The 23,538-nt window shown below is 54.8% G+C and overlaps 1 protein-coding gene across 1 annotated transcript in view; it reads right to left on the bottom strand.

Annotated features, from left to right (window-relative positions):
- COL23A1 (collagen type XXIII alpha 1 chain) overlaps nt 1-23,538 on the bottom strand; it is a 350,887-nt gene that overhangs the window by 34,456 nt on the left and 292,893 nt on the right. The window contains exons 4-5 of the mRNA XM_055386477.2: nt 19,577-19,584; nt 17,524-17,550 (exon numbers count right to left, since the gene is read on the bottom strand). Of these exons, the coding sequence (XP_055242452.2) occupies nt 17,524-17,550; nt 19,577-19,584 (35 nt within the window). The remainder of the gene's footprint in view (nt 1-17,523; nt 17,551-19,576; nt 19,585-23,538) is intronic.

A 23,538-nucleotide genomic window follows, 5' to 3' on the forward strand; every position in this document is an offset into this window, starting at 1 on the left:
GTGTTTTGCCTTCACTAAGCCAGCTTGAATTGAGCTCCTGTCATTCGTAACTGGCAGAGTCTTGAAGGCTCTTTGAGCTTCACCACATTGCTGCAGACTTTGCAGACAACAGTAAAGCTGGAGAGAAGCCGAATCACACCAGGGTGGGTCCAGAGAGTGGGGGCACTCAGGGACCTCTAGGCCCCCTGCAGAGTCTGCAGAGGGCCAGCTGCACAGCAGCCCGTGCCAGACACCCCTTCCCCTGTCCACCTACCACTCACTCAACAAAGCCTCGCCTAGCTCCCCTCTGTGTGGGAGTGGGGAGGAATCCAGCTGGCAGGGACACTGGGACCAGGGCTGCCTGGTCTCTGTCAGCCCCCTCTTCCTCCCTACCACTCTCCCCTCACCCCCACATACACTTCACTCTTGGCTGCAGCAACGACACACACAGCTCCACACTTCTGAACCTTTGCACACACTGTCCACCTGCTGGGTACATCCTTCCCTTCTTTGTCTATCTTCAGCTCAGTTACCTCCTCTTCCAGGAGGCCTTCTAGGGTTTTCTCCTTCCCAGAGTCAGGCCATCTGTCCCTGTTCCCACCACATATATTCTGTCGCATGTGACATGACCTGTTGTTAATGTGGGGTCTGCACAACTCTTCCCCTGTAGAGTCAGGAAAAGGGTCTAATCCCTGTGCCTCTGGTATTGGATGGGGCCTGGCAGGCAGCATGTGCCAGGAAAATGTGTGCAAAGTCAAACCAAGGAAGTATGGCAAGAACGATAATGCTGCAAATGCACGCACTGCATAGTAGAAAGGGAAGGCGGAAAGGTGGAGAGGTGGAGGCTCTGCCAGCTCCTAGCCGGCAGGGCGCATTGTGGCGACAGTAACGTTGGGGTATTTGGACCTAACAAGTGTGTGTGTTGGGGGGAAGGGAGGGCCCTGTAGGCAAAAGAGAGCAGCCTGGCCAAGGCGGGATGGGGGACCCTGTAGGCGGCGGAGGAGCAGAGGGGCTGCGCTAACCTCAGTGCCTCTCATCGGCCCCCGACCGGTGGCCTTCACGCAGCCTTCGCTCAGGCTGTCCCTGCCTCTCTGGGCTTCCACTGGCTGAGGACGGACTCCCGGGCCCAGCATCAGGGTCCTCCATGGTTAGGGCTAGCTTCAGCCATTTGGTCACTCTGCACCCCTGTCCGTCCCCGAGCTCTCTGGCTTCCATTCCATATTCATCCCTCGGCTCTCTGTTCCCTCTGCCTGGAATGCCTTCCCTGCGTCTCCAGCTGGTAGGAGGCAGCTCGTCCCCCGGGACAGCCTCCTGCTCTGGGAAGACTTTCCTGGCCTCTGGTTCTGGACACAGCTGGGAGCTGGCCTCATGCCTGCCAGGTAGGAGGTAAGCTGCTGGCTTCCCTGGCTCAACCTTCAGACTGCCTCGTATGGAGATGGCCCATCTGCCCATTCCCAGACGGTGTGAGTGGCCACTCCACGTGGGGCTCGTGGCCAGGGCCTTGCTGGCGTCAGGAAACCAGGCAGTTCTAAAAATTGGTGTCAAAGGGCTTCTGGCCACCAGTCTCGTGGTCGCTGAGGGTTTGGCCATCAGAGTGATGGCCTGGGGACAGCTGGGGTCCCAGGAGAGTGGGAGTGGGGGCATTCCAAAGTCTTGGGGATTCAGGCCCTGGGGGCCCCAGGTCAGGGCCTCAGCTTCCATCACAGGCATAGTTCTAGTCCTTGCCATGAGCCTCCCAGGAGCTGCCCTAGCTGGACAGTGTCCTCTTGCCAGTTCCCAGCTGTCCTGATCCTGGGGTCCACACCCCCAGGCCTTCTGCCCTCAGTAGTACACTAAATTTGGCCCTGCCCCTTGTCCTCCTACCCACTGACCCAAGCCCTGCTGGGTGTTCTCAAGGTCACGTCCCACTAGGCATCCCCACCTTGGACCCTTCCCCTAGGCCTGACCCCACACACATGGACACCAGTCCTTCCTGGGTCTCTTCAAGGAGCTCTTCATGGCCCCCACTCAGTCTCGATCACACAGCAACCCTGTAAGGTACATGTCATCATCCCCATCTTACGGAGAAGGAAACTGAGGCCCAGTGAGGGGAAGACCTTGCCTAGGGCCATGCAGCTGGAGAGGTCTGGGCCCTGGGTCTCCATCCTGTCTGCACTGCAGGCCCGTGCCGCGGTGCTGTCTGGCCTCCCGGCCACTCTCTCCTGCTCTAGGCCTCGGAAACCTCTGTTAAATCCTCCCTGCTCCCAAGGCCCCCTGGATGTGAAGCATGCAGAGCCACAGGGCTCTGCCTTTCTAGAAGTGCCCGTGGAAGAGAGCCCAGGCTGTCCCCTTGGCCTCAACCCCAGAGGGAGCATCTCAGTGCTGCCGGCTGCTTCTGGAAGTGTCCACCGACTGGACCTTATTATGGCTGCAGGCCTCCTGCCTCCTGAGCTGGACGCTGCCCTCTGTCAAGCTAGGACTGTTCCTGGGGGGTCACTGATGGTGCAGCCTTTGGTCCCCGAGGCTTCTTTCTGATGTGTGAGAAGCCCGGTCCGTGACAGAAAACCAATTTTTACACCAAAGGCCCTGCCTGTATTTGTGATCACAGAGCTCTGGGAGTTTTTACAAGTGAATTCAGTGTGTAGCTTCCCAATAGAGGCAGAGGGTGCAGTGTGCGCAGTGCTCCCGGGAGCCTCCACCAAGGGCTGAAGGGAAGTCAATTCCAATTCTCGGAAACTGAGTCAGTGCCTGCACCAGCACTGAAGCTCCCTGTGTGAAAACTGACAGAGCAGACGGGGCTGGGCCAGCCCCTGGGACAGAGCCGACCCACAGCCAGGATGACACCTGGGCAAGAAAGCTGTCCCCAGGCCCCCGAGCTCTTTGTGTGGGGCAGTGGCTGACCTTGGAGAAGCTGCTGGGTGGGTATGGTCACTGAGGAGGGGACTCCGAGGTGGGCCGGGAAGGAACAGCCTGGCTTTGGAGTCAGATGCACCTACCTGGCTTGGGGATGTGATTCTGACCTCCCCTCCTGTCCTGGGGAAGTTGGGCCAGCCCTCTGGGCTAGAGGACCCTGCGCTGTGAACCTCCAGGGGATGGACCCTGCCCACAGTTACCCTACAGAATGTCTTTCCCAAACTGGTGTCCCATAGCACACTGCTCTGCAGGGTGCCAACAGGCTTGCCTGGAGACAGGGATGCCACGGTTGAGTAAGTTTGAGCAACACTGGGTTACACTCTGCAGAACAGGTTTCCTTCCTGTAGGGCTGTCTGAGCCGTCATTTTAGTTTGTGGGTCTTTGAAAGGACAGTGCTCCTTCCACCCCTGCGATGGGCTCAGTGGACTCAGCCTCAATGCACTCAGTGCCTGGCTGAGTCATAGCAAAGCAACTGAGGCGTGAGGCTGTGCAGACCATCTACAAACCAGGTGTTTCTACTGGTGGAGTGGGGGCTGAGCCCGGCTCTGGGTGCTCTTGAGAGGAGGACAAGCGCCTCAGGGAAGGGCCTGGGGCTGGTCTGAATGGAGCCAAGGATTGCATGGGGTGGGGGGCGTGGTCAGGCTGGACAAAGGCATGGCAGGGCGAGTGTCCAAGTGTCTAAGCCCGAGGGAAGTCCTTCTGAGGAGAATGAGGGCTGTTCTGAGCAGCTGGGCAGTCTGGAAGGGCAGAGCCCCAGACTGGGCGGGGGCGTGCCTTGGGTGGTGGTTGGCTGGGTGGGAGGGGGTCTCTCCTATCCAGGCAGCCCTCCCCTGCCCCAGACAATAGGGCACCGGCCATCAGCTGCCCCGTTCCTCTCCCAGCATCTCCCACAGAAGGAGTGGGAAGGAAAGTAGCTCGGGGAGGTTTACCACCAGCTCACAGAGCGAAGGCCAGGGCTCAGCCTTGCAGGGCCCAGGTTCAAATCCCTCCTCTGAGCCTCAGCTTCCTCATCTATGGATACCACAGCACTGTGCCTGGAGATGCTCATGACTGTCCAGCTCGCTCCCCTGCCTGATCAAAGCCCTTGAATCCACCAGAGGTTTTCAACGCCTTCTGCCCTCTGAGAAACCCCACAGCTGTTTACAAGCCTTGGTTCTGCTTTAAGTCACTCTTTCCCCATGGAGATCGGCTGTTCTGCTTTAAATCACTCTTTCCCCGTGGAGATCAGCCGGGCTCCGGGATGTTTCCGGATGTGTGAGAAACAAACAAAGCTCTGGGCTGCACATGAGCAGCAGGCCAGGCGGCCAGCTGTCCTGGGACCCCGGATGGGCAGCCCTCCCCCAGCCCTGGTGCTGCCTCAGTCCCTTGCCTTGCTCAGGGACTGGGGTGTCCCCGAGCTTCAGTTTCCTCATTTGTGAAATGCAGGTCATGCCATTCTCCTCTCAAACAACAAGTTCAAATTGGGTCCCAGGTCAGTGGCCTTTGTTTCCCAGACCGATGCAAGATGCGAAGCCCCAAGCAGACACTGGATTAGGGTTCGCCCTGGCCCTGAGGGACAGTGCTGGGAGCGACCCGTGTGTGGCCTTCCAAGAGGCCGGCAGCAGGACCCTGGACGGTGCTGCCAGCTCTGCCACCTGTGAAGCTGAGGCTTTGCTGTCTCCCTCCCTCGGCCTGTCGCGTATTTCCTAAGCCGGGTTCACAGAGCCATCTTTTGAGGCATATTAACAAGTGTTGAAACCAGCCCTATAAACGTTATAAAGTTAATTAGGGAAGAAGGGAGGGGGAGGAACAAAAATAAACCAAGCTTGCGGCACACTCAGCATCATCATGAGGTCAGCGTGCTCCCCGACCCCTTCTCAGAACTGTTTTCCTGCTGCCTCAGAATCGCGCAGGTTCTCTTACAGGGTCATGGTTCCCCTTAACTGCCCTGTAGATACCAATTTGAACGTAAAAAACTACCTTTTCCCTGCTCTTTCAGAGCCTGTACACCAGTGAAACTACAAAGTCAGCTGGTCGGAAGGATCCCACGGGAGCTGATTCACCGGAGTGCAGTCTCCACGTCCTGCTGATTTCAGCCCCCCGGCCCTGACCGATCGATGACCCCAATTTTCCAGCCCCTCACCCTCCGTGATCCCCTTAAACACCCTGGCCCAGAACTCCTCGGGGGGATGGATTTGAGGGTCTCCTCCATCTCCTTGCTGGGTGCCCTGCAATCATTAAACTCTTTCTCTGCAGCAAACCCTGCTGTCTCAGTGTAATTGGCCTGGTACTAACGCAGCGGGCATTTGAAACTGGTGGTCCTATAACCGTGTGGCCACAGAGGGGAGGTTTCCTGGTGAAGTACCTTCGGGATGTGGAGTATGGTGGCTCCATCCCTGGAGTGTCTTGATGCTCATCTGCCGGGAAAAGCCTGTGCTGCCCTTCTTGCTCTATGTTAGGGAAAGGTCCAGGGCTGGCCCTGTCCTCCTGACTGTGGCCCAGCACTTCCCAAGATCGGCTCCAGCATCTGCTGAACTGAACCAAACGAATAAACTGGCCGCGTTTAGAAGCAGACATGAGTAAACGCTCAAATCGGCCAGAGCTGGGGGCCTGTCTTGCTTTCTGGCTGTAATTAATGCTGACGGCTCCTGTGAGGGAACGGAGCCCTCAAAATGCACTAGGACAAGGCCCCTGGAAGAAGGGCTTACCAGGATTATCAGGCCAGGGCCTAGTAATTACGCCCCAGATGTTGACAATTCATCAAATTACAAGGCTGGTGGGGCCTGAGGTCCCAGCCTGGGAAGTGCACATTGCTGTGTGAAGGTTCCCTGAGCCTCCTCCCAGCTCTCATTAGAGCCGGCTGGTGGATGAGGGGTGGGTGGGCAGCCCCCTTCAGGGCGGGTCAGCACCATACGGTTCTGATTTCTCAGCCTAGGCTCTTTGTACACACATGGGCTGCAGCAAGACTGTCCGGGGCTTAGCAATTTCCCAAACTCAAATTCTTTGTGCTAGGGAAAGGAAGAAAAGACCCTCAAAGTTAGGTTCAGCCCAGCTGTTGCTGGTGCCCTGAGGGTGGCACAATGTTCCTGGTGCCCTGAGGGTGGCACAATGTTCCTCCTGGAGCACTTCTTCCTGGGACCTAGAGCATTTTGTAGAGTGGGCTCTGTAGTGACCTATGCACCTCAACTCAGCAAACTGTAGGAGCTTCAGCTGGGTGGGGTCCCAAGCGCTTGCACCAAGGTCAGAGACTTGCCCCTCATGTGCTCCTTGGCCTTGCTTGGGCTGCTGCCCTCTGTGGTGCTCATCTGTAGTGTGAGGGGCTGGAATTGGGCAATGTCTTTCCTGGAGCCAGGTTTTGTTTGATCCGTGCAGTTAAAAGAACCCAGACTGGGCATAAAGGCTCATGCCCGTAATCCCAGCACTTTGGAAGGTCAATGTAGGAGGATTACTTGGGCTCAGGAGTTTAAGACCAGCCTGGGCAACATAGTGAGACCCCATCTCTAAAAAAAAAAAAAAGGTTGGGTGTGGTGGCACATGCCTGTAGTTCCCGCTACTCAGGAGGCTGAGGCAGGAGGATTGCTTAAACCGTGGAGGTTGAGGCTGCAGTGAGCTATGATGGCACCACTACACTCCGGCCTGGGTGACAGAGCGAGACTTTGTCTCAAACAAACAAAAAAACAAAGAACCCCAAACCAAATGAATTAGTCACCTTTAAAAATTGCAACCTTTTACATAAACGTCCAGAGTTTGGGCTTTTCTTGAAAAGCCAGGAGATCTCGCAGACCCTGGTCCACAGGCTCCACCCTTCCCTGTGGTCTCACGCCTAGCCTGCTGCCCATGGCGAGGTGACTCGCCAGCTCTGCAGGGCATCTGATTTGTAACCCTTGGCCTAGAAAGTCTCCCAGGGCCCTTTCAGCCCTATGATGCTGTGAGGCTGTGAAACCGGCTGGCTTCTATTTTGGGGAGAGGGCCTGCTCGGTGATGCCTGAGTGTGCTGGAAGTAATTACATGTATGTCAATGTCACATATCATGGCTAGCAGAGGCGGTGTTTACAGCACTGTGCCTTTGAACCGATCCCAAAATACCTGCTGAAATGACACATTTGCCCATGACTGGTGGGGAGAGACATGATTACCCTGTCAGGTATCAGAAAATACTGTTCCTCATTAAGGTGGCAGAGAGGAAAGAGCTTGACCCCCGTGGGGTGAGGGAGGATGGAGGATGGGACCAGCGGGCCGGGACGTGTCTGACTGAGCTGCCCGGGTCACCAGCTCAGGCACAGAGGGCTGTTCTGGTGGAAGGAAGTCTGGGGGAACACACCATCAGCTCATTTTGGTGCCAGCCATGGATGGGGTGGAAATCCAGAGTAGGGAGCAGCAGCTGACCGGAAGTGTGACCTTCACAGAAGGGTGACCGCCACAGCGTGGCCAAACTCCACGAGGCAGTCTAGAGGGAGACAGCATGACCAGGACAGCTCGCAGCACACACTGAAGCTGCAGTCACTCTGCCTCGCCCTGTGGCCCCTGGACCATGCCCAGGCCAAGCTCTGCCCTCCTGCCCCAACCTGGACCACGCCCAGGCCAAGCTCTGCCCTCCTGCCCCACCCTTGGGGCACGGTTGGTTTCCCAGCCTCCCTGAGAGCTGCCCCCTAGGCTGTGGGGTGGGCCCTCCTTGGTTTCCACAGACAATTGTCACCCACTGGTAAAGAACTGGTTGAAACCCTTAAAAATGCAAAGGATTTTTACAGAATTTGGATTTCCAGCTTCTCTGGAAATGTTGGAAGATGTGGTAGTGATGACTGCATGTGCGGAACTGCACCCCGATGGGGCGGGTGCCCCGATTCACCCCAGGCCCTGCCGTTTTCTCTGCTCTCCTGCGCCCAACCAGCCTCATCTATTTTCTCACTTGCCGGCGGCTGCAAGCGTCAGTGAGCCCGTGAGCCTGCAATTCTAGCTCAGGTCCATCTCTCCAGTCCTCCCACCCTCCTGGGCCAGCCTCCGCCAGGCCCCCTACCTCCTGCCCCACATACCCATCCTTCCTGCACAGTGAAGGAGCAGGGTACATCCTGATGATGAGGTCCTGCCCCGTAGACCTGGGAGTGAGCTGCTGAATTTCCCTGCAGCGTGTTTCCTCCTCTGCAAACTGAGTGTGTTGCGGATGGAATGGCTCCCTGGATCTGGGCTCACAGCAGGCAGCAGAGGAAGGGTGGGTTGATGAGAGCAGCTGTGACGTGCTGGGCCAGCCCTGGGGCAAATGAAGCCAGGGAACAGAGTGGAGGTGAAGCAATGTGGGCCCTTCCCTCCCTATCTAGATGTCACTGGCCCTGACCACAGACCGGCCAGGCAGAAGCCTCATCATCCCCATTTCACAGATGAAGATCTGGAGCTCGGAGAGGCCGGGACACCAGCCCAAAGCTTTGCTCGAGCCCTGTGCCCTGCCTGCTGACTGCCCCTCCTCTGGCTGCTGTAGCACCTGGCACACCCTCACCCACTGCCCTCAGGGCAAAGCTGTACCCCTGGCCTGGCATTCAAGGACAACCTCTTCCTCCTGAGCGCCTCCTTCCAGACTCACGTGTCACCTCTTCTGAGAAGCCTTCTTCAGCTCCCGCCCCCTCCAGTTTCTCACTTATGGACTCATTGCTCTGTCTTCCTGCCACCTCTCCTCCCACAGTGACCAGCCACATGGTTCCAGTGCCCACCACAGATGCCCTTCCTGACCGGAGGATGTGCAGCCTTGGCTTGCACACCCCTGGTGATGTGGAACTCACTGCTCCCCGGGCAGACTGAGGGGTTTGCAAAGATTTTGTTTAAGCCTGGTCCTTCTCAGGCTAGACCCTCCACCTTGCAGCGCCTGGTTCAATTGTGCCCAGAACCTCCACGTGGCTGGGAAGACGAGGCCTCAGGTTCCAGCCCAGGGAGGGCTCTCAGCTTGGGTGGGTGGGGCTGTGGGCCCCTTTGTCCAGCCACCCGGGGGGGAACTCCAGAGTGGACAAGAGATGGCCAATCCTCAAGGCTGGGCGCTCCAGGGACACAGGCTTCTCACCTCCCCCTACGCCCTTACCATCCCGGCCCATCCTGGGTGCACCCTCTCTCTGGATGTTCCCCCTGAAACTCCCCACTTATCAGCATCCTCTTCACCTTCTGACCTTGACTCACACCCCCCTTCCTCAAGGCGGTGCCCCTGACCCCCACCAGGCCAGGTCTGGGTTACGGGAGCTCCGCCTCCTAGCCCTGGCCACGAGGCATAGTGAAGCTGGAATTTGTGGGAGTTTTTCGTTCTGTCTCCCACTCAACCACAGGCTCCAAGTGGGGAGGGACCCCTGGATGTGTTTCCTGCTACTGTATCCCAAATGCCGAAGCGCCTCGTACATAACGAGAACACAGTAAATACCCGCTGAATGGATCAACAACGGTGAAGGGAACGATTCTCTGGATGAACGTCCATCCTGCTGGCTCTCGTGCCCGGCCAGGGAACACTAGAGGGCGCGCTTGACCTGCCGAAGGCTGCCTCCAGCCCTGGCGGACTCTTGCGCTGGACTCCTGCCCTCGGGCCACAGCCTGGGCGATCAGCCAGGACGCTGGCCATTGAGGACACAGGCCCAAAAGGGGCGCCTTCAGCCTCACAGGCTCCCCTGGCTGGCATTGGTAATGGACAGAGCAGTGGGAACGGTCCCTGAACCCAGTCCGTGTGCCCAACTCTGAAGCTCTCCTGCGTCATCTCCTTGGTTCCCCCAATAGCTGAAGGGGCTGAGGCTTGGCGGGGCTAGGGACGTGCCTGAGGCCACATGGACTATAGACCCCTGGGCCCATTCTGTCTCCACTGCATGGGCTGGACATCGTGCCAGCCCTGGGTCCTGGTTGGGGGCAGCTTCATACCCAAATCACTGCTTTCTCTTTAGTCTATTTGCTTCGAAGACCTGGGCTTGGCTCGGTGACCTTGTGCAGGTCTGTGAACATGTTCTTCCATGTGATGGGGCGAGGATGCTGTGGGGCTGGTCTGTTGCCTGGGGAAGTGGGAGGCGGTTCCAGCCAGTGACCACGCTGCAAACATATCAAAGGCAAAACAGCAAAGCGCAGGACCAACCCCCTCTGCTGGGCCCCCTACACTGCTGTCCCTGCTAAGTCACCTCCCAGAGCTAGGTGTGGACAGGAGGTACCTGGGCTGCTGCCAGGAGGATGAAAAAAACTGCAGCAGATACAGGAGGCATCTGGGAGCCGAGGGCGGAGCAGCAGCTCGGGCCCCACTGACCTGGGGTGGCTGCCTCCTGTGAATGGGCTGCCCCACATGGGACACTCACGGGGACTCTGGGGACACAGTGCTGGACCAAGACAAGAGGCTGGACTCAAGAGACTCAGGGCCCTGGGGAGAACGGCCAGCATGGTGGCCCTGGTTGCATCTCCCTGAGGTTCCAGTCTGCGTGCCATTATCAGGGACTCCGGAGTCGGCTTTCATCCGGTCTCAGCTTCACTAGAATCTGGGGATTGTGGGGCGGCACTGTAGGGGTCAGACGGAAATGAGATGGAGGATGTTGAAATCTAAAAACAGATGAATTTGGGATATTTCAGATAAATTGTTTAACTGATTACATTTTTATAATCAAAGCTGTTTTTGAACTACAAGAGTGCAAGAGAGCGTGTGAACGTGCGGTGCTCCGTGGGCCTTTTTTGTTCACTTGATTAATTCCAAACCGTCCATCCGAGTTCTTCATTTCAAAATTGGTCCCAGGCCGAGGCCCCGTCTCACAGACCACATTTCAGCCCAGAGCTCTCGCAGTCCCCTGGGGCCCCGGCTGTCGCTGCTCCCAGGACTGAGGCCGGAGATGAAGCGCAGTCGCCGCTCCCTCGACTCCAGAGGGGCTTGGGCACGGCGCTCCGGGGCCCAGGAGTTGCTGTGTGTGTGGTTTTGGGTGTGCTCAGAGCTGACCTGTGACGCCTGCCAGCCCTCATTTCTGTTAGTCATTCAGGCTTCACCAGCAAATTAGTGCAACCGCCTCCTACCCGCACCCCTTCCTCCAGTTTCTGCCCTATAGCCAGGGAGGCCTTTTCTACTTTTTAATAATTAATTGATTGATTTAAAATTTTATTTTTTAAAACAGACGGGGATTCGGCCAGGATTGGCAGCTCATGCCTGTAATCCTAGCACTTTGGGAGGCTGAGGTGGTCAGATTGCCTGGGCTCAGGAGTTCGAGACCAGCCTGTGCAACATGGCAAAACCCCGTGTCTATTAAAAACACAAAAAAATCAGCCAGGCATGGTGGTGCGTACCTGTAATCCTAGCTACTTGGGAGGCTGAGGCACGAGAATCACTTGAACCCAGGAGGCGAAGGTTGCAGTGAGCCGAGATCATGCCACTGCACTCCAGCCTGAGCGACAGAGCAAGACATTGTCTCCAAAAAAAAAAAAAAAAAAAAGGATGGGGTTTTGCCATATTGCCCAGGCTGAGCATGCCCTGCTCCGTTCAGCTGCTCCTCTGCAGGGACACCCTGCACAGTGATACAGAACTGGACATTTCATTACCAGGGGAAGATTTAGAAATTCTTCCTAATTTCTAATAATGGCTATGACACGGAGGTACGAATGAGGAATAGGAGAGGAGGTGAAATGAAGAAATGGACTTTTAAGTTTAAGTTAGACTTAGTTTTTGTTTTTCTTTTTTCGTAAAGCAGGAAAGCATCCTAACAATTTGATACCAGGGGTGGAATACAGTAGTTGGGAAGGGAGCAGCAGGGCTGGATACAGACAGGTATGAGCAGGAGAAACCAAACATACACTCCAAGTGTGTGTTTCTGGGGGTGGTCTGAGAAGCACTTTCCTGCCAATATGCAGACCATCCTGGCCCCCGCCCTGCTACTGTAGACAGCTTGAGAGGCTGGCTGGTTGGTGTGAGGGAGTAGGGTCACATAGTCTGGGTGCTAATCCAGGCTTTGGCATGCAAGCAGGCTGTGTGTCTCAGATAAGTCCTGTCACCCTCTGAGCTCAGATTTCTCATCTGTCAGGTAGGGCTGAAACCACTAGCCTCCCATGGTGAGACGGCATGCATGAGTGTGCACCCAGCAAGCACTCAATACTTGCAACCTGCTTCCCTGGCACATTGGAAGGGCTTTGGGAGATGAAGGGTGACAGTCTTTTCTTCTCTGTTCCCAAAGGAAGCACCATGAGTGGGGGATCTCCAACCCCTTGGCAGTCTATCTCTGGGGACAAGTGATTTTTCTTTTTTCTTTTTTTCTTTTTTTTTTGAGACATGGTCTCGCTCTGCTCTGTCACCCAGGTTGGAGTGCAGTGGCGTAATCTCGGCTCACTGCAACCTCTGCCTCCTGGGTTCAAGTGATTCTCCTGCCTCAGCCTCCCAAGTAGCTGGGACTACAGGCACGTACCACCACACCTGGCTAGTTTTTGTATTTTTATTTTTATTTTTTTTGGTAGAGACGGGGTTTCACCGTATTGGCCAGGCTGATCTCGAACTCCTGACCTCAAGTGATCCATCCGCCTTGGCCTCCAAAAGTGCTGGGATTACAGGCGTGAGCCACCGCGCCCGGCCGGGACAAGTGATTTCTATAAACAGAGTCAAGTTCCATCCCCCAGCCCTCGCCTCTGTCTTGGTTCTACTTGGTGCAGCTCTGGGAGCTTCTTTGGCTTCACTTTCTATCGTTTCCCTGTCACCTGCTCACTCACTCCTGCCACACTGACCTTGAGTGTACCTGAACACACAAAGCTTGCTCCAACTTCATGACCTGTGCACTTGCTTTTTCCTCTGCTGGGATCTCCCCCAAGATCTCTGCAGCTTTTTCATCATTTAAATCTCACTTCAATGTTACTTTCCTCAAGAACCTTCTGATTATTTAATCCAAATTATACCTGTCCATTCACCCAGCCAACACTCTCATCACATCCTTGTTTTATTCTCTTGTAAGTACATTAAATGATATCGAAGAAATGTTTAAATAGCTTTCTGAATGTGTAAAACAAACCAGAAAGTCACTAAAGCTTAATGTTAAGAGTTAAGACAATCAAACTACCAAAGAAGAGGAAAAGCAAACATTGTGACATTGTAAATAGGAGATGATGAGAAAGTCTAATGTTTTCTGTGTAAGTCAAAGTTCAGGCAAGATTAAGCCCTGCATCAGTGACAGGTGGTTTCATCTTAGTCAGACGCCACAGTTTAGAGAAGGAAAAACGCTCGTGATAAACAAGATACCTCCGGGAAGATGACATTGAGCTTCTAATTATTCATTCCTCTCTATCCCAGGGCAAACTCCCATTCCCATATGGTTCTCTAAAGACTGTGACTGGGCCTGATCCATCTTTGTGCCACCCCAGTGCCCAGGCCAGGGTATGACACCCACCAGATTTGTTGAACACAGCCAAGCCTCCTATTTCTGAGATGGGCAAATCACTTTATCAACATAAATACTGATTACTACCCCAAAATGCAAGAGTGCCGTGCCTAGGGCTCCTCTGAAGGCTCAACTTTTGATTCACAATGTTCTGAGTTAGGAATTATCCCTATGCTGTTGATTCTATGATGTCTTCCGTCCCTGGACCAGTTGGGATCCAAAAGCTCTTAAACACGGGTGATTTCCTCTTTAAACTCTATGCCTGCAATTCCAACCTTTACCACGAGGTGACAGGATTACACAAACCTTATCAAAACTAGTTTAATCTCTGACTACTTCTAATTAAAATATGCCCTAAATTAAAACAATATTCATACATATATGTATATATTTTAAAACTGATATTGGCATAGCTTTAAAAGTGTAATACCCACAGTTGGCCAGCATTTGGGGAAATAGACAGCATTTATTCATTGTTGGTGGGAATGTAAATTAGTACAGTCTCCTGGAGGGCAATTTGGCAATACACATCAAAAGCCTTACACATGTGCAAACCCTTTGGTGCAGCAATTCCACTTTTAGTCATTTATTCTAAGGAGATAATCATGGAAATAAGCTATATTTATTCCCGGGATGTTGACTGTAAGGGTGAAAAATTGTCAATATAAATAATTTAACTTTGAGACTAAATGATATATCGGATCAAATACAATGTAGCCATTACATTCTCTAAGGATTTTTAATGATGCAGAAAAGTCTCATGCTATATTTAGTGAAAAAAATAGTACAAAAAAAGTATGTCCAATGTAATTGTATTTTAGATTATGAGACTGACGTGCTGCCTATTGCACTAAGAAGGCACTTGTAATTCTATTTTTAAAGCAATAAATATAAAAGCAAACTTGATATAAGAAATACTAGAACAACCACCAAGATAAGAGGACTTATCTGTGAGTGGCAGAATTAGAGATGCTTTTTCCTTGTGTTTTTCTCCATTGTCCAAATGTTTTACAATAAACATGCTTTTTGTTGTAATCAGAAGAGGCTGTTAATGCATCCTTGGGAGCAGAGAGGACAGGCCAGCCTCTGTACACGGAGGGCATGGACAGGGCGAGCCGGGCCCTTGTCGGCTCTGACTTCCTCAAGCCCACAACCTGCCCCACAGATGTGGGTGGCCCCTATGCCCCGTGTCCTCCAGCCACTCCTATCAGGTCCACACATGGACCTGGTTTCAGCTGAGGGAGCCGGCCTGAGTTAATCCAGAAAAGCACCGACAGTCTCCACCACCGCCTCCTGCCAGACTCTATCCTTGCTCTTAGGAAGTGATAAGATATTGGCACAAAGAGAAAAAAGTAAGTCCTCCCTGAGGCTGGTCCTGAAGTTTACTAAGCTACAAAAAAACACAAAAAACAAACAAACAAAACAAAAAACCAAAAAACGCTTTTCTAAAACCGACCATTCTCAACGGTGTTTTTCTTTCCAAATATTGCAAATTTATACTGAGTAGGTTAGAATGATTTCTGAAACCCATCTTTTCTTCTATTGAGACTGTCAACGATGAGGAAAGACAGTGATATTTATGGAAGGGCTGCCACACACAGGACCGGACATGGCCTCTGTGTCTCAACTCAGTTAACCCCGCTCTGCAGGTGTGATCTCCCCAGGCCCAAGAGGTCAAGTAGCCTGCCCAAGTCCACACAGGTGACTGACTCAAAGCCACGGTGATCCTCTGCACATGAGGGGCCTCCGAGGTGGCCCAGGCCCTTCAGCACAAGGCAGTCACCCCAGCCTCTGGGATGACCACATGGAGCCATCTGCAAATATACCCCAGGCTGAGAGCCGGGCAGAGCCCTCCTGTCCTCCACAGGCCAAGAGATAGGAATTTCCGCTCAGGACTGGGCCCCAGGAGCCTGCAAAAGGTCCTCCCCTTCCTCAAATGGGGAAGCTGAGCGGGGTGTCTGCCCCACCCTGTGGGTCTCACGGAAGGAGCGGCCCAGGTGGCGGTGTGAGAACGAGGGGTCTGGAGGCACACAGCTGGTCTTGCTCCTGGTGCTGGCGACGTGAACGCCCTGAATCCAGCCCACCCAGGGAAGACGCCTACCTCCGTGTGGAAATGGGGGTCTGTGTGTAAGCTGGGGCTGGGCGACCTCAGGAAGAAGGCCATCATGGGCTGTGATACCAGCTTCCTGGAGACTTTGACAGGGTCCCCTCATCCCTCACCAGGCCCAGCCTGCTCAGGCCTCCCAGTGATTGGGGAGCTGCTGGTAGGACCAGGGGCACGGCTGCCAGAGCTGCCTACACAGAGGAAGTGGGGGAGGGGCTTGCTGGACCCCAGCTCTCTTCCTTCCAAGAAAGCTTCCAGTGTCAAGCCTGAGGGACGCCCGCGGGGCTCCACACACATCCATCTCTCCATTCCCAGCCCCGACAGTCACAGCGCCCCTTCTCCAGGCCAGGCCCAGGTGTGAGGGAGCCCGATACCACCCCCACACTCAGCTTCGTCTTTAATTCCCGAGAGTCCTGTCATGGCCCCAGGGACAGCAGCCCCGGGTTTGGCCTGACTCGCGTCCTGGGTGCTCTAAGCCAAGGGGCTTTCCTTTCCCCAGGCTTCACAGCGAGTGAGCTGCAGAGATGAGAGCCACACCCAGCTACTCAATCCACACCCAGCCTCCTGCCTGTTGGCCACAGGGCCAGCTGCCGGCACCCAACTGGGTCCTGGGAGGAAGGAGTGAGGGAGAAGAGGCCTCTGTGGGACGCAGACCCTGGCACCTGCTCTGGTGTGGCTGAGAACAAGCCGCCTGCCCCTCCCCCGGGGCAGCAGGCAGCATCCTCTCCGATGCTCGAGGCTGGTGGGGAACGGACCACTGGGTCACTTTGCTCAGAGGAAACAATGGAGAAGAGGGGGAGGAAACCACTCATCTACTCCCCACCCTCTCCCCTCTGGACCTGTGAATACAGAGTAACCCGGGGTGAAGCGAACTGCATCATGCCAGGAGTGGTTCTGTTAGTCTCCGGTCCTCCTGAGCCAGTACTGGTACAGCGAATAATGCCAAGATGTGGGGCTGAACTTTCCAGCAAAAGCCTGTGCTTCCCCAAGATGCTGGACGCCCAAAGGTCCGGGCTGCCGTGTGCAGGAGACGGGAGCCTGACCCTTGCCTAATCAGAAGAGCAGCTGGGGACTGCGGCAGGGCCCTAACCCCAGGTGTGCCACGGGATGAGGGTGGGTCCCAGCTGGTTTTCCCATTTCATTCTTACTTCCGCAGAGTCTGAGAGGCCAGGCTGCTCATTGCTGGGGGAGCTGCCCGGACTGCCTGGGAGATCCCAAACTTGACTCAGCCCAGCACGGGGCCACTACAGCATGAAGTCAATGTTCCCCAGAGTTACCACCAAGTTCTGGAGGGCTGGGTTTGTGACACATTGTGTGCCTTCATCTCTGCATTCACAGAGCAGGAAATTGAAGCTCAGCGAAGGTGAGCACCTTCTCTAAGGTCACTCAGCCGAGAGGAAGCAGAGTGGACCCCACGTCAGGTCTCCCTGGTGCTGGGGCTGGCCTCCTCTCCTCTGCAGCAGGACCGGGGACCACCGCTCTCTACCGCCAGCCGTCCTGACTGCACAGATCTGTCTTGAATCAGCCAGCATTTCCCTCCCTGCATCTTCCTGCCCTGGAGGCACAAAATGAATCTGCCCCTCCCTTGACGGCCCTGCCAATCTCTTCTGCTGCTGGGCTCCCCCTGCTCTTTCTGACGTCCCAGGACCTCCGGATGCTGCTGCCACGACCCTCAACCCCCGCACAGGACCTGACAGCGGCACAGCCACGCTGCGTCTTGCTGCTGACGTGGTGCTCACTTGGCCAGGGCTAGCACATCTATCCCAGGAATGCGCTAGCTTTTGGGTTAATTTTAAGAGATCTGCCAAGGGATGACACCACAGCCAAACTGGAACCAGCCAGTCTCCTGTTATCGAGTGATGACGAGGAACGGTGGCTGGGACAGGGAGTCCTCTGCCCACTGGGAAGAGGCCCAGCCCTCCAGTGGAGCACGCCACAGTGCGGGGGCTGGACTGTTGGCTCTTGGCTGGACTTACTGAAGAAGCAGTGGCAGGTGGATTCAGTGCCACCCAGACACCTGCTCGAGGTGCTCTGCCTTGCCTCCAGGGCAGCTCTGGAGATCTGTGCAGCCTTTACCTCCCCAGAGCTCACGCTAATCACCTCCACAGAAAGACCACGGCTGCTGAGGAGCAGAGGAGGAGACAGGAGCACAGACAGAGTTAAATCAAGGCTCAGGGAAAGAATATTGGTTTAAGAGAAAAGGGTGAAGAGAGCAAAAAATAAATGACAAATTACCGGGTAGCCATCTCGTCCTGATTGCCCCTGTGGTAATTAATATGTCATTAATAATCAGAGTTTCGGCAGAAACCATATGGCAACACTTAGAGCTCAATCAGGGCCCAGCCCCACACCCGCCCCCCGACAGCTGGTTGGTGACTTCCTCTGCAGGGGGAGGACTCAAGGGCTCCAGGGGTCTTGGGGGTAGAGCAGCCCTTTCCTGCCTCAGAGGGCCAGGCTGGAGGGACCAAGAGCCTCAGGGCTTCATCGGGGCCCCAGGCACAGTCACATGTGTGCCCTCCCCACGCTGGCCAGGCATAGGGTAAATGCCACGTGGGGACGTGGGGTTCTGGAGGGTGGAGCCACAGCCACATGACCAACCAGGAACTGAAAATGCTCCTTAAACTAGGCCTGCAGAGAGGCCTGCAAGAGAGCCTGTTTCCTCTCAGTTGCCACTGGGATGGGGTGAACCAAGAAAGAGAGCCTTAGAAGCCAGGAATATGGGGGGGTATTCGCTGTGGCTGGATGCTTCTCTGCCCCCTAGTTCCAGACCCTGGAGCAGTGACCACCCTGCCTGTGTTCCACACTTGGGCACCCATCTCCCAGGTCAGACCCTTCCAGGTCGCAGCTTGAGAATTTCTGCATTTGTTTAATTCATTTACTATTTTAACTGCCAAGTTAAAAAACAAACAAACAAAAAACACTCTATAGCCCCTGGTGTTAGGTACTTCAGCAAGTTCACACACGCTAGCCTCCCTGAGACAGCCAGGAAGAACTCTGCCGCCAAACATCGCTTGAAGCCAATAAATCAACACAATCCTGCTGTCTTGCTTGGCTCACGGTGGGGCTGCATGCACCGAGAAGCCCAGATTCCGAAGGGCACTGATCGGGAAACGAATCATGGTACATGGAAGTAAAAAATAAAAGGGCTCATCTGAAAGGAATTCCTTGAGAAGCTGATTTTGGCTCTGGCTGTCAATGTGCTTCTTGAGTGGATTAATTGGGATTTACTGGGCTCTGAAAAACTGAGAGCATCAATCAAAGGCAGGCACATCCTTTGCCCTGCAGAATGAATGGGATTTCTAGGGCCACTTGCAATCCCCTGCATTCAAAGCTGCCTCTGGCCGGCCAGGAGAAGTTCAAGGGAGCTGCCCAGTGCTTCCCTCATACCCTTCACACCCCTCACAAATGCAGTGACATTTTCCTCCTGCTCCAGTGCCATGCCCTCACCAGCCAGGTGTGCGCTCACAAGGTCTCAGCTGTCTGATCCACATTCTGGCAAAGAAGAAAAATGAACCCCAGGGTCTAGTGGTCAAGCCCGACTAATTCCTGGGACAACTGCCCGACTCTACAGCCTTTTCTGCCAAAGCACAGGACACTGAAGCATTTAGAAACATCAACTGTCACAGAGCATTTTAAAGCTATGGGCATGGTGCTAGCATTTCTGTGTACCAAGGTGAGCCCAGGATTTGGTGAGGAACAGCCAGGCTTGTGCACTGGCTCTCTTGCTAGGAAAATGGTCACAGAACGTTCCAGTGAACAGGTCAAGCCTGTGGAATTCTGTGCCTGCATTCATCTACAAATTAAAATATAACATGACTCCTGTATGACTGATTTTTTCCCCCCAAACACATGAGTTTTTTGTTTTTGTGTTTGAGACGGAGTCTCGTTGTGTCTGTTGCCCAGGCTGGAGTGCAGTGGTACGATCTCGACCACTGCAACCTCTGCGTCCTGGGTTCAAGCAATTTTTCGTGCCTCGATTTCCCGAGTAGCTGGGGTTACAGGCACCCGCCACCACGCCTGGCTAATTTTTGTATTTTTAGTAGAGACGAGGTCTCACTATGTTGGCCAGGCTGGTCTCGAACTCCTGACCTCAAGTGATCTGTCCACCTTGGCCTCCCAAAGTGCTGGGATTCCAGGCGTGAGCCACCGCACCTGGCCACTTTTTAATAGGACTGATGTTTTTTGAGGACACACCTCCCTAACCAAAATTATGTTCATGGAATTGCAACAGAGAGAGAACCAAACATCTTATCTTTCAGAAGCAGACAGCACAGTCCAGGACACTTACTGGAGGACCTGCAAAACACAAGCAGAGAAGCCACAGTCAGTGTGGAAGGCAGAGTCCCCTCGCCTGTCCTCAGCACGGTCCCCTCGCCTGTCCTCAGCACGGCTCCTGGCCACCTCTCCCCGGAAGGCTTTGATGCTGCTATGGCTGTTTCCTGCCACGGCCTGAAGCTGGGGGCTGAGCAGAAGGAGCACCTTTGCCCTTGGAGGGGCCGGGATGGTCACGGGGGTGGTGGTGACATTTCCTACATGCGTGGGTGCATGCATTCATGTCACCAGGCGGCTTTGGGTTCTGGCACTGAGTAGGAATCGGAACTTGTTCCTACTTAAAGGACAAGCTCTGGTGCTCCTGAGGGGATGGTTTGTTTCTATTGAGGGCAGACTGGGGGAGCAAACATTTTGGACAGAGAGAATACTGGGAGGAATGGCAAATGGGTGTGGCTGAACAGGCTTTTTGGGGGAGGGGGCTCCTGCTGCCCAGCTCCAGGGTTAGAAATGCATGAGGAGTAGCAGGGCCTGGGGCTGCAGCTGAGGCTTGTCTACCAGATGAGGGCTCACAGAGAACTCTTATGAGGCCCACAGGGGCTTCACCTCACAGCTTGTGAAGCATGTTGCATACTCGTTATTGCATTTGACCTTCCCAACCATCTTTTGTGAGAGTCTGATGAACATCTCCACTGGACAGCTGATAACACAGAGGCTCACAGAGCAGCGACTTGTGTGGGGCCACATCGTTGATTAGGGTGGAGCGAGCACATGCTGGATGGAAGGAGGTCTCCCAACTCTACCACCCCTAGGCTCTGTGCACTAAGCCACACGGCTGCCAAACCAGACCCCGAACCTCACTCGAGAATGAGGCCACACGGGGAGGCAGCACCCGGCAGTCAGCGGCCAGCATGATTTATACGTCCCAACTATGAGCCAGGAGCCATGGGGGTAACTAACGGGGCCAGTAGTGAGTGCAAGAGGCAAGAGCCCTGACTCATGAATGTTGACTAAGCAGACAGATCCTTAAGAGGACATTACACAGGGAGAAGGCCAGGAAGCTCCATGCATAGCACAAGGGCCCTGACCCAGGCTGGGCCTAGTGCAGAAGGTTAGAAAAGAGGAGGGAGGAGTGTTGCAGAGATGGACAAGCTCAGAACATGCCAAGATCATGGGCTTTTGAGGATCCAGGAGAAGTGAAGGCTGCTGCAGCAGAGGGAGGGCCGGAGAAGGCAGGGCCAGCCAAGCCCGGGGGTTTGTTTCCATGTCATGGTCTGGGGGGCTTGGTTCTAAGGGTGAAGGGGAGTCAGCGAAGGGTTCTGCAAGGAGGAGCGATGGGGAGGGGCAAGAGTGCACCTGGAGATGCGCCGAGGTGTCCCCGTGCAGGTGCTGGTGGGTGAGCGGGGAGTGGAGAGTCAGAAGATGTTGGTCAGGGGAGAGATGGGGCTTGCACAGTAGCGGTGCATAGAGGAAGAAGAGAGATGACAAGGATTTTTGGCTTGAAACACTGATGTACTCACACCCCAGAATGATGACATGGGGGACAGTGCTTCCCCCAAGTCTAGATCAGGGCAGAGCAGAACAAGATGCTGGCAACTTGGACATCCCATTGAGCTGACTCCTCACTGTCAGCCAATGACCTTGATTCCTATTTTCCAAAGCAAACAAAAGCTGCCGGATAGGTTCGCCAACACCTTTCCAACACCAATTGTATACATCTGTGCCTGTACCTGTGCCTGGACCTGCACCTCAGCCTGTGCCTGCATCTGTACGTCCCCCATGCCTGCACCTGCATCTGCAACTATGCCTATACCTGTACCTGCCTTTCCGCCTGCCCCTCCTCCTCGATCTGTTCCTGCACCAGCACTTGCACCTGTGCCCGCACCTGCTCTTGCACCTGCCCTCCTCTCCATGCCTTCAGGTTAACTCGGAAGAACTGACCCACCTTCAATTAGGCCACTGTCCCCTCTGTATTGCCCAGAGCCTGGCCCCATCCGCGGTCCCTCTGGATCTTAGTCACACTTGCCCTCTCATGAAAGTCCTGCCCAACAGCTCTGAAACATGCTCTAATTCCTCGGCTGGTAAAGCCATCCCTTGGCCACACACCCCCTTCTATTCCTGCCCTTCCTCTGCTCTCTCCCTCACAGCAGTGAGGTGTGGCTCCAACAGTGGGAGGTGGCTTTAGAGCGGCAATGAGGTGGGGCAATTGGGTAGGGCCTTGAGCAGAGAGACGGTGAGACCTGGCTTATATTTTAAAGATCCCCCTGTGTGGGGTGGCAGGGGTAGAACCCGGAGGCTACTGCATGCCTCGGGGGAGGGAGGACAGTGGCTCACAGCTGGTGGTGGCAGTGGAAGTGGTGGACGTGGTTGGGTTCTGGATTGATTCTGACAGCACAGCCAAGAGGATCTCCCTAGTTTTGGCTTCAGCAACTGAAAGGATGGGGCTGCCGTCAACAGAGGTGGGGAGATAGCAGTGGGGCAGGCTTGGCTGAAGGGGTGAGAAGCTTGGCACACGTGGCACTGCTGGAAGTTAAAGAGAAGATCAAGAAGTCCTGGAAGCAAAGTAGAGAAAGTGTCTCAGGAGGGAGCAATCGCCTGTGCACAGGACGAAGTAACTGCCCTGCTGATGGGTCAAGTAAGAAGACCAGGAACTGGATGTAGCAATGCAGACGCATGTCCAGGGAGTGACAGGAGGGGGGTCTGATGGGAGAGGATTTCAGAGAGAAGGGGGTTGAGGGATGCGGACAGTGGGTGCTTTTGAGGAGCTCTGCTGCAAAGAGGAGGAAATGAACAGTTGCTTTGTGGGAGTGGGGCCTGGAGATGGGTATTTCTTTAGGATGAGAGACATGGCCACATGTTTGTAGGATGAGAGTGGTTCAGCAGAGAGAGAGGATTCGGTGTGGGGGAGGAGGGGAGATTCCTAGAGCCATGTTCTTGAGGAGGTGAGAAGGGCTGGCTCTTGGCGCTGGCACAGATGGGGGCCTGGACAGTCCATCTGTGGAGATGGCAGGAGGAAGAGTGCCTGGTGCTGCTAGGCATGTGCCATGGAGGTGGGAGTTTGGGCAAGTTCTCTTCTGATCGTGCCAACTCTCTCAGTGAAGCAGGAAGCGAGGCCGTCAGCCTCAGGTGATGATGCTGCAGGTGGTGTTCGGGGACTGAGCGGAGAGGCTGAGTGGGTTGGACAATGTGGCCTCAGCCACGCGGCGGAAAGGGCCACGGGGGCTGGGGGCGTTTCTCTCCAGCTGGGTAATCTGCACGCACTGGAGTGGAGCATGTGGAGGGGACTGGGTTCAGTCTGGGGCGGGGCTTTTGCTGAGTGAGAACGAGGGAGGAGGAAGGAGCAGGGAGGTCTGGCATGGGGCAGCTGGCAGGATTCCAGCTGGAGGGGTGAGGGGCAAGGGGCTGGGATCCATGGATCTGAAGGCTGGAGATGGAAGGGTTGTGGGCGTCAGGGAGAGGAAATGGGCTGGAATTTGTGAACTGAGAATTTGTGGATGCTGCATTTATATCGGGCAAGACCTCTGGAGGGAGAGGCTGTGGTCAGAGGAGGCCAAGCCTATCAGAGGAGAGGAGGCCACGGAGTCCAGAGGCCAGGCTGTGTAAGGGGCTTTTACGTGGCTATCAAGATTCATAGGAATTCACCCAGAAGTACTGTGGGAGAGAGGGCTGGTGACCCAGGGGCTGGAACCAACTAGCAATGAGGTGGGTGCACCTGGGATCAGAGATGGCTTCTAGAATGACACCCCATCACCACCCCAGTCTCCCATTCTGGGGCCAGGGTCATAGTTCTCAAAATGCAGATCTGATCCTGACACTTCCCTCCTCACTGTCTTGTTCCTAAGACAATGGCCCAAACCCAGTGGTGCCTTCCACATGGTGATCTGCCTCCCCAAATCACTACCGAGCTCCCTCCCCAAATCACTACCGAGCTCCCTCCCCAAATCACTACCGAGCTCCCTCCCAAATCACTACCGAGCTCCC

Source organism: Gorilla gorilla, chromosome 4, assembly GCF_029281585.2.
Source record: "Gorilla gorilla gorilla isolate KB3781 chromosome 4, NHGRI_mGorGor1-v2.1_pri, whole genome shotgun sequence".
Classification (NCBI taxonomy): domain Eukaryota; kingdom Metazoa; phylum Chordata; class Mammalia; order Primates; family Hominidae; genus Gorilla; species Gorilla gorilla.